The 13,256-nt window shown below is 36.5% G+C and overlaps 1 protein-coding gene across 7 annotated transcripts in view; it reads right to left on the reverse strand.

Moving 5' to 3' along the window:
* The window catches only part of nrg1 (neuregulin 1), a 53,869-nt gene that overhangs the window by 28,659 nt on the left and 11,954 nt on the right, over positions 1 to 13,256 (reverse strand). For 5 of the 7 annotated variants that reach the window (XM_056735953.1, XM_056735952.1, XM_056735950.1 and 2 more), the window contains exons 2-3: positions 1,226 to 1,406; positions 923 to 1,044 (exon numbers count right to left, since the gene is read on the reverse strand). In XM_056735953.1, coding sequence (XP_056591931.1) covers positions 923 to 1,044; positions 1,226 to 1,406 — 303 coding nt within the window. Of the gene's footprint in view, positions 1 to 922; positions 1,045 to 1,225; positions 1,407 to 6,085; positions 6,309 to 13,256 lie in introns of those variants that run through there. The other 2 variants (XM_056735956.1, XM_056735957.1) reach the window with 1 other exon arrangement.

Genomic DNA, 13,256 nt, shown 5'->3' on the forward strand with positions numbered 1-13,256 from the left:
TTATTGAATGATATCGCTTCAAATAGCACATGAATGACATCTTGTCTTGTTCTGTTACAGCTGTGAAACAAGACCACATGAGCTCATACACCAAACCTACATGAAATACCTAAAGCATTACTGCCTGAACAAAACACAATGAGCTCATCTTCAATAATCCAATGAATAAAAGTGACAACCAGATTACTGGAGCTGAATGATTGACAATATGATCATTTGTTGTAATAACATTGTCATACGCACAATCTTATTAATATCAACTAATTACAGTATATTGAAACAGCAGCTATGGTGGAGATTAAAGGCTCTTTTCTATTTCAACTCTATGTTTTTCTCTACATTTTATATAACTGTTTTTGTGATTTCATAATTCTGCTGACTATTATCTTTGTCACAGTTCCCATTCTGTTCGCCCCCTGGACTACACTACCCATGATCCTTCACACACCCTCGTCCTCATTACCATCGACAGAGGATATGTCACTTTCCTGCTGTGACACGCCCCCTTGAGTGGTAAAACCACAGCAAAATGGCTGCCTTTTAGAGGAGACACAATGAAACCGGGACTGAAACACGAAATTGAAATTGAAAATTGAGAGAGAGAGAGAGAGAGAGAGAGATAAGGGGATATAAGGGTGTGGTGTGTTGGATAGAGAAGCACTTGAGGTTGAGAGAAGAAGAATTTTCCTCCTTCAGAAATCCTATATTGATATTAACTATCACATGTGATGGATCTCTTGCTCCTCACACAATACTCTCTGTTCCAGACACATGAAATGATACTGACATATACCAGTAACTCTGTCAGATTCATTATAATATTCTATAGTATAAGATATCGATCGACCGACTGACGGAAGATCAACAAGTCAAGTTTAAGACCCAAATATGTCTGGTGTGATATATATGAAATGCTGCTTACCTTTCATGACGGTTATGTTGGCAAATGTGTTTGCTTTTCCTAAACTGTTGACAGCCTCACACTTGTATTCACCCGCGTCTGCCTCCGTGAACTTCCTGATGGATAGTTCTGAGATTTTCTTCCTGTGGAAATGTCTCGTAACATTAGTTTTGTTGTTGAGAAAGTGTAAGATCATCTCACTGATTCAGCTCACAAGCTCACGTACATCATCACATATCAAAGCTCACTTTAACACTTCAGTCTCAACACCATTCAGATCAATCACATTCTCATCACAGGTGTAGTTGGCCTGAAGGCACTTACGGTTTCTGTTTATTTCTCTTAATCTTTATACTCTTGGGTTTATTTTTGCCTGCCAGTTGTTTTCCGTTTTTGTACCACTTGAAGTTGGGCTCTGGGTTTCCAGACACCAGCTCACACTTCAGGATCATCTTCTTTCCGTCTTGTATAGAGCTGCTCCGCAGGTCCTTCAGCTTGGGTTCAGCTGAGAGACAAACACACACACAAACAGGGACACAGGGACAAAAATTACTTTTTTGCGTTGTAATAAATGATGTAATGAAACATTTCCTCCAACTGTCTCAATTTGAAAACTCATTCTTATTACAATGAAAATGTTGTTGATCAAGAATGATCCAGTATTTACAGATCTTATTTTACACCAGATTAATCACAATAATACTCCACATAAACAACACATCTGCACTCCAGACAATAGTTCTGTTATTCTCTCAATAAAATCAAACCTAATCTCATGAGGCGAGTATAGATTGAAGCTGAAGATATGAAAGGTTTCTCAGAGAGAACATCAACCCAAACTCACTGTACATCAGTAGACATGTCATGACTGTGTGTGATGTGTGATCCCATCCACTGAAACATCATGAAACACATCTAAATCTCTCATCCTAGACAAACATTTACACACACGTGTGAATTTAAGGTTTGGCAGAGTTTTCTTTGTGAATGTGAATATTATTCTGCATTTCTGATCTCTACTTTCCTCAGACCTGTGACACAGTTTGCTCAGTTGTGAATCACATGTGAAAGTGAACACAACCTCACTCTCACAACTTCACATCTCATTTCAAAGTGTGATACGCTTCATGAAACCAGCAATAAACACTTTAACCCAGTCTGCCATGTTTTATCACAAAGCCATGCTGTGGACCTCACAAACTTTTAATTCAACACACCATACACGCACATACACACTCCTGCGGATCTGTTGTGTGCTGAAGAACTGTCGTGTGGTGTGTGTATCCGGTGGTCTTCAGCTGTTTCTGTATGTCACAGACCCACTCCCTTTGGGGAAACGCCTACACTGTGTGTTAGACTGCACAACTGAGTCCACATTCACCAGAATCATCTCAACGCTTCAGACACACAGATGCTCATACTGTACTGCACAATATTTCAGAGCTTACATCTAGGGCTGCAACTAACGATTATTTGAATAATCGATAAATCTATTGATAATTTTTTAGATTATTCGATGAATCGGATAAAAAAACAAAACCAAGAAAAGCATTCATTTTCAACCCTTTATTCAAAACCGAACTTAATCTTCCGAAAGTGCACAAACGTGTTGCTCCTTGATCATCCCTGAGCTGTTATAATAATAGTAAATATAATAATAAAATAAAATAATAGTGTTGACTAACACAAAAAACAAACACATGTTTGCCAACTATTTTTTTTTTTTAAACTGCCACCTGAGCTTTTAGAACAATTAATAATTTATAAAAAATAAAGAACAATTCAAATCAGATTTGTTTGAATGTCAGAACTTGCTCTCTAAACTACACTGCAGATGCACACACTACCAGATGCACAAACTCTTACAGGACAGTTTTGTCCTGTTGTCAGTCCATATATCAAAAAAATCTTAAATCAAGATACATTTACTAGACACATGACATAGCATAAGAAATGATGTCTTGTTTTCTGAAAAAACACCTCAAAATTAAGTGATTGTTTGCTTAAAACAAGCAAAATTATTTGCCAATGGGGTAGGAAAAATAATCTTAATGAGATATAATCTCAAGCAGAAGTTTTAAGCATTACCTAATTTTCTCATGCCATTTTTCTTGTCAAGTAATCTTGATTTAAGATTTTTTAGATATTTGGACTGGAAACGAGACAAAATTACTAAGTAAGAAAAGCTTTTTTTGAATAAAAACGTGTCTTTAGTCTTGCAATGCAAAGTGCAATGTAACTATACCAGCCCTGCTTTACTACTGTTATTAACCAGCTAACGCTAACTTGTCATGCTTGTCAAGCTGGATAACTATGGAAGCAAATAAGAGACATAATGTTTTGAAATTTAACAGCCTATGAATACTTGATTTTGAATTATTTTACTTTGGAAACCATGGATCTGAATTTATTTGTTTCGAATTTACCTCTATGAAATTTACATATGAAAATTCTTGATTTCCAATTTAAAAACCTGAATTTATTGCTCACAAATTCAGATACAAAAAAAAATCAACTTACAGAATTTCTGATAAAATACATTCAGATTGATCAAATTTGATTGCTCTTATTCAGATCTCAAATTTCAAGTTAATACTTTTCAAAGAAAACATCTGTCTAATTCGAATGCTCAAATTCAGATCGAAAAATTCAAGTTAAATATTCACATGGTAACATCCGGGCTACCCAGGATAGGAAAAAAAGTTGAGCCCAGTTGAGACAGATGTTTTCTTTGAAAAGTATTAACTTGAAATTTGAGATCTGAATAAGAGCAATCAAATTTGATCAATCTGAATGTATTTTATCAGAAATTCTGTAAGTTGATTTTTTTTTGTATCTGAATTTGTGAGCAATAAATTGAGGTTTTTAAATTGGAAATCAAGAATTTTCATATTTAAATTCCATAGAGGTAAATTCGAAACAAATAAATTCAGATACATGGTTTCCAAAGTAAAATAATTCAAAATCAAATATTCATAGGCTGTTAAATTTCAAAACATTATGTCTCTTATTTGCTTCCATAGATAACGAGTAAACATCAGCACCGGGGACATTACGTTTCTCACTTTAAAACGGAACAAAAGTAGGATTCTGTAGTGACTTAACCTGCTGTTGAACTCCCTTCCTCCTCATCAAAGACATATTTGCGTTTCAGGTGCTGGATCATTGCCGTGTTGCTCCCGTGCAATGCCATGTCGCTTTAGCATACTTTCCAGTTAACACACTTTTTCTGTTTATTTCGTGTGAAATGCTCCCGCACCTTTGATGACTTGGGTCGCGCAGATTTCTCTGCTTCGGCCATGTATCTTTCCTCCGCTCGTTTATTTTATTTTTGCTCCACTCTGTCTATGAGGCGCCGAAGTTTCACCTCTACAATCTACATTCATTTACACCTCCAGACACCTTCATTCATTATTTCTCCTGAGCACTTTTAAGAGGACCATCTGAGACCAAGTACAGCTGAGAACTCCATCAAATCTCTTCAGCTATAAAAGAGCATCATCTGAGCAAGAACATCCTCCTCTGGGACTGAATTACATATCATTCTTATAACCGTATGAACACATACACTGTGTAGAATAATAATCATGTCACATGAGATTCAGAAATATCATCAGTTTCTTTCAGAACTCATTTCACTTGTCTGACTCATTTCTGCAGTGATTTTAAGCAACTGGTCCCAATGTGATGTTCAATGGAAGAATGAAGTCATTCCCAAACAACTTCACACACACACACAAACCTATACGTGGTTTATGAAGACTCTCCGTAGACGCCATGATTGTTATACCATACAAACTGTATATTCTTTTCCCGAACCCCTAAACTCACTGAAAACTTTTTGATTAACTTTTCTTTTTATCATTTAGAATGTTTTTTAAGCGATGTCCATGTTTACGTTATTTACACATGTCATTACACAGATTTGTGTCCTCAAATCCCATTAACTGCTTGACAAGCATGAAGTGTGCAGAAATAACAAGAACACAGGCATCAAATACATCAGCGTATGTTACCCAACATGTTGTCCAAATACTCCAATAAACCCCTCATCTTCATCTCACTGAGAACAACAGCTTATAAATCAAACTACATAATCTTTTATCTTTCATGCAAAAGTGAAGAAAGTTTGATTTATGGGATGTAATATACCGCTTTTAGGGATGTAACAATATTATGGTGGTCACATGACTGTAGGAAACAATAGTTCTTCCAGGGCATTAACATAGAGAATGTTAGAAAGAATAATAGATGTTATCTCTGTCAAGGTCCATCTGGTGCAATTATTTTATTTTATAAAAGGCATTTTGAGGTCATTTGAGCCATCTCATACTATAACTCACACCTCTGAACAACAGTTATGATTAGAGGATCAAGAAATGATGATTCTTATGTTGCGTTCACAACTCATCACTTCTCATCTTAAACATTGCAATAAATATCGTACTGTGGATTTTATACTAAAGTATTATCATACGGTGAGATTTTGATATTGTTACATCCCTAACAGCTTGAACAGTATAAAAGGCAGTATGTCAATGGAAAATTCCCATTAAACCCAACTGTGTGTGTGTGCGTGAACTGACAAATGTCAAAGCACTAGTTTCACTAACACTCCCACAATCTCTTCTTCATCTGGCAGCTTCATACAGAGCGTGCGGCTCTGGAGTTTCATCTGAAGCTTGCGTGAACATGTTTGAGTTTGCAAATGAATCAGTCCTGAGAAATCCACACCGACCTCTTTCTGTGAGAATATGTGACATGTGAGTTAGCCATGTGGCGCATCTGTCAAAAATATATTAAAAATTAACCGCCAGCGTTTGGGCCTTTATATGAAATCTTACACGGACACTTAAGAACGACTCAACAAATGCGTCAATGAGTAAACTACACTAAACATTAAATAACTACAAAATCACTACAAGTTGACTACAAGTCAACAAAATATGACTACAAATAACATCAGATATGTGGCCTGAGACGCACACATGTATTGGTGGTCGCTCTCGTGGCTCAGAGGCCAAAAGCAGAAAAAATCATTAAATAATCATTTTGAAGTTTAGATCTGTAGCACCTCATGGCTTCAGTCATCAGCTCACAGTTTTGTCCTCACATGTACTCAGACGTCTCAGTCAACTCAACCTATCGATCCATTCACAAAACTGGCAGAAGAGTGACGGTTACCTGGCGGAGAGCTGTCGGACGGGTTTGCTTTCGCAGAGTCTTTCTGCTTCTTCTTATCTCCTCTTTTTCCATCTTTATTGGCTTTCTTCTCAGACATTCTGCAGTCTGGATGTGGGATTTCTCGGCTCCGTTCAGCTGTCAGTCTCTGGATGGAAAGTTCTCCGCGCGCTCGCTCCGGTGGCCAACTGTGCAGTAGAGTGTCTGTGAGGTGAGCATGTGTGTTTTACTGCACCAGAGGCGGGACCAACGCTTCATGTGTCACATTTGTCCGTCTGTGTGTGGGTGTGTCTGTGCGTGTGTGTGCTCACTCATCGCCGTCTTTCATTCTTTTGCATTTCAATGATTTCTTTTTATATAAACAGAACTGTTGAGCTTCTGGCTTTTGAACATACTGCTCCACAATTATATACGCATTTCAGATTTGTAAAATGTGAGAAAGTTTTTCCCTTTTTTCCCAAAACATAAGTATATCCAACAGTTTTATTTTTGATCTCAAGATTACTGTGTAACACAGTTGACAGTTACTTTTATTTATTTTGGCCTTGACCTATCCTCAACATGTTTGTCTAGAACTGTTGAGCACATGGTTTTTAAATAAATGTCCACGTGTTTTAGTCAAAATTACTTATTAAAAATGTGTGGCCATAATGTTTGTGTAACAGTGTTGACAGATCAATCCACTCTACTGTTAACAGCTCTTTTAGCCAAAAGAGGAAATATGTTTTTTATTTGCTTTTTAGTTTTATGAGCTTCTAGAGGAAACTACATCATCATATGCAAATTATGACAGAATAGGACAAACCAATTGTTAGGGATCTTCCTACTTATTTAAAAACAGTTTATGGACACTCATATAACATACAGCCACAGAAAACATCAAAGAGACCATCACAACATTCTCTTCCGTTTTTCTCAATTAACCATTTATACTGTGGTATATTTTGAATTTAAAATAATCATTAAAATGACTTTATGTCACTCCTGAGCTTTGGTTTTGTTGAAATCTAACACACACTAGACTGAAATCAACACAATACATCTAGAAATGATGCTAACGTCACCATTTGGAATGGTCTCTTCATGTTTTCCACGACTGTATATCACAATAAACACTTGTTATTATTTTAACATCTTTAAGTATAATTGCTAACACTTTACAATACGGTTGTATTTGCTAACCATAGTCAATGCATTAGGTAACATAAACTAACAAAAACAATATATATATATATTTTTTTTTATTCATATTAGTTCATGTTAATTTCAGTATTTACTAATACATTTTACAATATCAAATTGTAAACATTAGTTAACGCCCAATCAACTGACATGAAACATTAGGAAATGCTCAAAACTATACTGCTCCCTATTAATTCATTTTAACGAACACTGTACAACCTCATTGCAAAGTGGAATTGTGTCAATTATACTCGTATCATTTTTCTTTTCCTTTGACGTGACGACACAGCGATGACGAAAACACAGTAAGCTTGACAGGACCAGACATGCATTAAGCTCATGCTGTTCTCTGATAGAGATCTGTGATCTCGTTCATGGCATGTGACTGTCGCCGTATATGATCCTGTCATAGATTTACAGCAGATCTTGTTTAATGAAAGTGTCTGTTAGCCGTGAGCGGGTTCAGGTGAATGCTTTCAGTTTCAGTCAGTGGGTGTCGAGTGAAACTCTGGTGTCTCCGGCGGTTTCTGACAGGCGGGTGTTGGGTGGGCCAGGTCCAAGACTCCTTCCTCCTTTACAAATGCTAATGCGTCACAGATGGATGAAGTTCAAGGAATTCTTTAAACACGCTCTCTCTCTGACATGAGGATTACTTTACTGTATGTACACATTCATTTCCTCCAGCACTATTCACCACAAGTGTGTGTGTGTGTGTTTAGACACAGCTCCACAGCATTACTGTACTCTGTGTGTGATGAAATCTACTTGTTATACCTGACCGCTCAAACAAACTATCTGCTTTAGTTTTCACTTTTCTCTTTAGGCTCTAAACAACTATCTAGTCTGAAGGAAAATGAAATAATACTGATAAACACACATACGAAGGTCTGCCTGATGTTAATGGAAGTAATACTAGAAAGAGGTGAAACGTCACAGAAATTAGTGATGAGTTAGCATAAGTCATAAATCTGTGCCCGTGACAAAATATGTCCTGAGAGAATGAATATATAGTTGTAGAAAAGTGCAGAGGTCGTGTCTCTTAACCAAATATCTCATGTCAAATCGACAGGACACACAAGAAGCAAAGATATCTGAAGTTATCATCTTTAATTTATCACTCAGATCTCTTTACATTTCAAATTCACAAACATTTTTATTTGAATTGAATCTGGTGTCATGTATGAGCACATCAGGGGAGAATCTTTATGTCATATAAGTGAGGCGTGAGGGCAAACCTGTCAACATTTCCGGGGGGTCACCCTCAATCTTTCTGCTCTCAAAGACCTGAAACCATGCCATGTTACCCATCTGCAACACACTACAACATATAAACACACATGTATATAGATATATGATTCATGTCCCAACATTGTGTAGTACGCGCACAAATTACTCAATGCCTTCATCTCCTGTAAACATGAAGTGACAGAGATACGCAACTGGTGACTTCTCCTCACCTACGCCAAAACTCTCTGAACAAACAATTTATAGTAGTGAGTTCAAGGCACTTAGGGAGCAAATTTCCAGAGGACTTTTCTGAGAAATATAACAGACTTTCCATGATCGCAATCTGTATAAACATGACGCCTACATGTGAAGATGCGTACGACCCGACTACCCCCTCTTTCCACAAAACATCATCCATACCTGCCACCCCCCGCCTCACAGATCTGCTCTTCTGCTTTACAAACACAAAATAAAGTGAAGATTTCTTATGATCCCCCAATCATTTGTAATATTATTGCTAAAGTGACCTGAATTTACATGTTACATCCAGAATGAGAGCACAGGATTACACCCTTCATCATTACATGTGTGACGATCAGACAGAATCGCCTACGAGCACGAAAAATCAACACAACTTTAGATGTTCAGGAAAGAGCAAGAACTTACACACACACACAAAAGAGTGTTTTACATCCCTGTCCTGTGAGTTTCTAGGAGGGGCGAGAAGTGTATGCGAAAAGCCTGTTTGAACATGAATCCATCATAACATTATCTATAATATTCCTCTCCTCTTACTTATTTGGGTTTTGTTGTCTTGGATACATTTTACAGCTAAGGGTCAAACATCTCCAGCTGCTATTTCCATAATCAAAGTTATAAACACCTACAGTATAGAACATTAAAACTAGAATCAGGAACAAATGTCTTTTTATCACTCATGCCGTGTGGCAACATAGAAAAGCTGAAAATCATTTGAGTTTACATTTGTTTTATATTAGTAAACTCATCAAAACTATAAACAAAGACAGCTGTGGGAATTATACTGTGACTAAAAGCATCTAAATTCATCTAAACGTATATTATTTACTGTATGTTATATTTTCACCCTTTGACTAGAATTTGCAGATTGGTTCTCTTGTCATTTGATCATTCAGCTTCTTGAGGTGTCACCCTGATAAGCTTTTTAAAGAGTATTAAAGACGTTCCCAATCTATTCAGAGCTCTTATTCATTTGAATTGTTTTGTTTTATATCTTAACAGTCTGTTCCTAATCCACAACATGTCCATCTGCGGATGACTCATTTCATTTTGTTATCTTGCGTTAAAGCGTCTTCACTGGAGTAAATATTTTGTGAACTTCGTGAACGGTGTGTGTGTGGGAGTTTAAAGCTACGGACACATTTTGCAGGTGTATGTTTTTCATTGCCATAAAAGGTCATCAAAACAAAACAAAAAAACTAAAAACTATAATTATAGGACCACCGTAAATATTATGCTTTCTGTGAGAGCCAGAAAAAAACACAAGCCTCCGGCTTTAGCATCCTGAAGATTAAAGCTCTCTCTCTCTCTCTTTCTCTCTCTCATCCAGATGTCCACAGTGTCCCATAATGCAATGTTTCCGTTCAACATTTATGAAAGTGAAGTTGTTTTAGCTTGTTTAATAAACACAGGTTTAACACAAGGAAAAGTGCACTCAACAAAAAACAACATGAACACAATGCAATCACACACATACACGGGGGGTTGGGTTGAGCTGCGGTCTGCACGCTGAAAAACTGAGCAGCTTCACATCAGACATAATGTTTTACATTTCAAATGTAGGTTGGGCCAGCATAATAAATACAACAGAAGTTAGGAGCCTCGATGACAGATTTCATTTGACAGATAAATATTCAGTATCTCAATTATATCTTCTAGACATCAATGAGATGAAATGATGAGCAGACTATTTCTGGCTAAAAAAGAAATCTGCTTTTCAAAAGTCCACTCATTTGCGACGGCTGAACGTGTTTTTCACAAGGCAAACATGACAGTCTGAGTAGCATTTCATGAAACTTCGTTGTGTAAAAGAAATGAAATGAACTCTACATCAAAATCTGAACTTTTAAACCTAAAACCACGGACATAACCCACTCATCATGAACATCGATCACTTTCTCACTTGTTGTTTTATTCTCCAATAAAAGACCTTTCCATCATTCTCACTTCATCTGATTGTGATATCAGCTGTGTTTAAACTGAATCCTCTCGACAGAGACATCTGCTCATTCACATACATGACATGACATGAGGTTTAGTTCCATCAGAGCTACAAATCCATCAAACCTGACTTTCATTTCTCTCCTTAATGATGTTGCCACTTAGATCTCCTGAATACATTCAAGTAAATAACGATTGTTACATTATTATTGTATTAATTTTAACTGTAAATGCACACAATCTCGTACATCTCCAGTGAAAATGAACACTGAATGATTGAGAGTAAAGTACAAAACAGTCAGATGAGGAATTTTCTAGAAATGTTATGAATGGAGAATCATAATCTGTTCTCAGATCTGTGACTGCTGTATTTTCAGATAGTTTCTCGCTCAGTATTCATTACCAGAGGTGAGTGAGTGGTAAATATGTAAATGATGTTTTTTTCAATATGTGTATTCAGACTGATCAAACAGTCGTGTTTTGGAAAGATGGACTGAACATTTGAGTTTGTGTAAATGTGCTGTATGTTTGTGGGTTACTCATATAGTGACACATTAGTTCTAAAAAGACCTCGCCACCCTTTAGATGAGATCTTCAGCTGTATAGAAATCCTCCTGGAGGGTCAGCACCTGCACATTCTCATCCTAACATTTGCATGAGGAACTGACAAGAGGAGGCGGACGGGTGACTTACAACAGGAAAGATGTTTCAAACAAACCCGTTCACCCACTCACCGCTGTGGAAATGTCCAGTCACCTTCACATTAACTCATGACCACTACACTGACGTCCTGCAAAACAAACACCCATCCCTGCGGCGCGTGCATTTCTGCATAGAGACATTAGAATTCATGGTGACGGATTTATTTCAGATCTGTTTTTTTTTGAGCTCTTGAAAATCATCATCATTATCATCATTCCATATCTCTGTATGGCTTGAATATATCTTCTTCTCTGAGGAAGTTTGGCTGGAGTCATCCAGAAGATGCTTAAAGATGCATTTGCTCTCAGACAATCAGAGTGAGGGCTGTAGTGAGAGAAGACAACGCCACCTCCTGGAGACTTTGAGCACCATTCTGATGATCTGTGTGTTGTCACGCAGGTGCAGTGTGTTCATAGTATACAGCACTATAAGTCCAGTATTGATTATACAGACGGCCAGCACTCATTTAATAACACCTGTGTGTGCAAACACCGCTGAGGAGATTCATGAAGTGATGATGCAGAGGGACTTTCCACACACACTTTCAGTCAAATAAACACACTAAAGAATATACTGGAGGATTGTTGTGTTCATGACTCACTCAATCAAATAAGTTTTCACTAAAATAAATACATGTAAATATAATTCTCTGGTAACACTTTAGTATAGGGACCAATTCTTATTATTCACTAGTTGCTTATTAGATGCCTATTTGTTTATTAGTACTTATAAAGCACATATTCAACATGACCACATTCTACTTCCCTAATCCTAGCTAATACCTAAACCTAACAAGTACCTCACTAACTATTCATAAGCAACAAAATAGTATTTACTGAGGCAAAAGTCATAGTTAATGATTTATTAATACAGAGAATTGGACCTTAAAATAAAGTGTGACCAATTCTCATATAGCATATAATATTAAGTAAATACATGTATGTGTTTCTTTGTGTGAAAACTGAATGTGTTGAAAGAGTCTAAACTTCTCACCCGTGTATACATTGAAGATGTTGATCATTTAAGACAGATAAAATGGTTTGTTAATAATGATGTTGGGGATAAACTGAAGTACTGTACCTAAAGCAGCAATGCCAAGCAACTTTTAAATATGAAAACTAATAGTTTCCAGTAAAACGCTTTTTTTCTGAGCAGCAGAGTATGACACAAAGATTCATGACTGTTTTGTTTCACCGTATTACACACACGGCTTAAAGTGAAGTAAACATAGGAAACAATAAACCACTCCAGTCTCTGGTTCAGACTCTTCATTTCAATGACTCACTTATTCTTTAATGACTTCAATGAAATAAATATTTGGTCAAATACCGCTGTTTATTAAATGCTGTTTTGATGCACATTTGTTTACAGTTGCGTAAACGATTTTGTTCCTGAATCCTTTATCATTTATATAATCTGATAAATATCTGACACATTAGATAGTGTGAGTAAACTAATAGTGTAACTAAAGAGGGAGCTTCACTTGAACTTTTAGCTTGTCAAGTTTTGTATTGGTATAAAGTAGCTTTATCAAAGGTCTTTATCATTTTACAATCAGTAAATGACAGTGACTAAATCAGCTCACTTTTGTTTACAGCATAAATAATGTGGCAATGTCATAAAACATCACAAATTGCTACAAGGTAAAAAAAACATAAACGTTCTTTATCTTACCGACTAGTCGTGATGGAAATGACAGTGAGCTCAGTGTTTATTCTGAGAGGCCGAGGGTTTTTCCACATTTCCTGTGGAAAAAGTGTCTTTGATATTACTGAACAAAGCCACCAAGAGTGACAGATAATTATATTTAAAACAATAGTGCTTTTACATTCATATTTTATATAAAAAGTCATATTTTTATAGA

Source organism: Triplophysa dalaica, chromosome 22 (genome assembly GCF_015846415.1).
Source record: "Triplophysa dalaica isolate WHDGS20190420 chromosome 22, ASM1584641v1, whole genome shotgun sequence".
Lineage (NCBI taxonomy): Eukaryota > Metazoa > Chordata > Actinopteri > Cypriniformes > Nemacheilidae > Triplophysa > Triplophysa dalaica.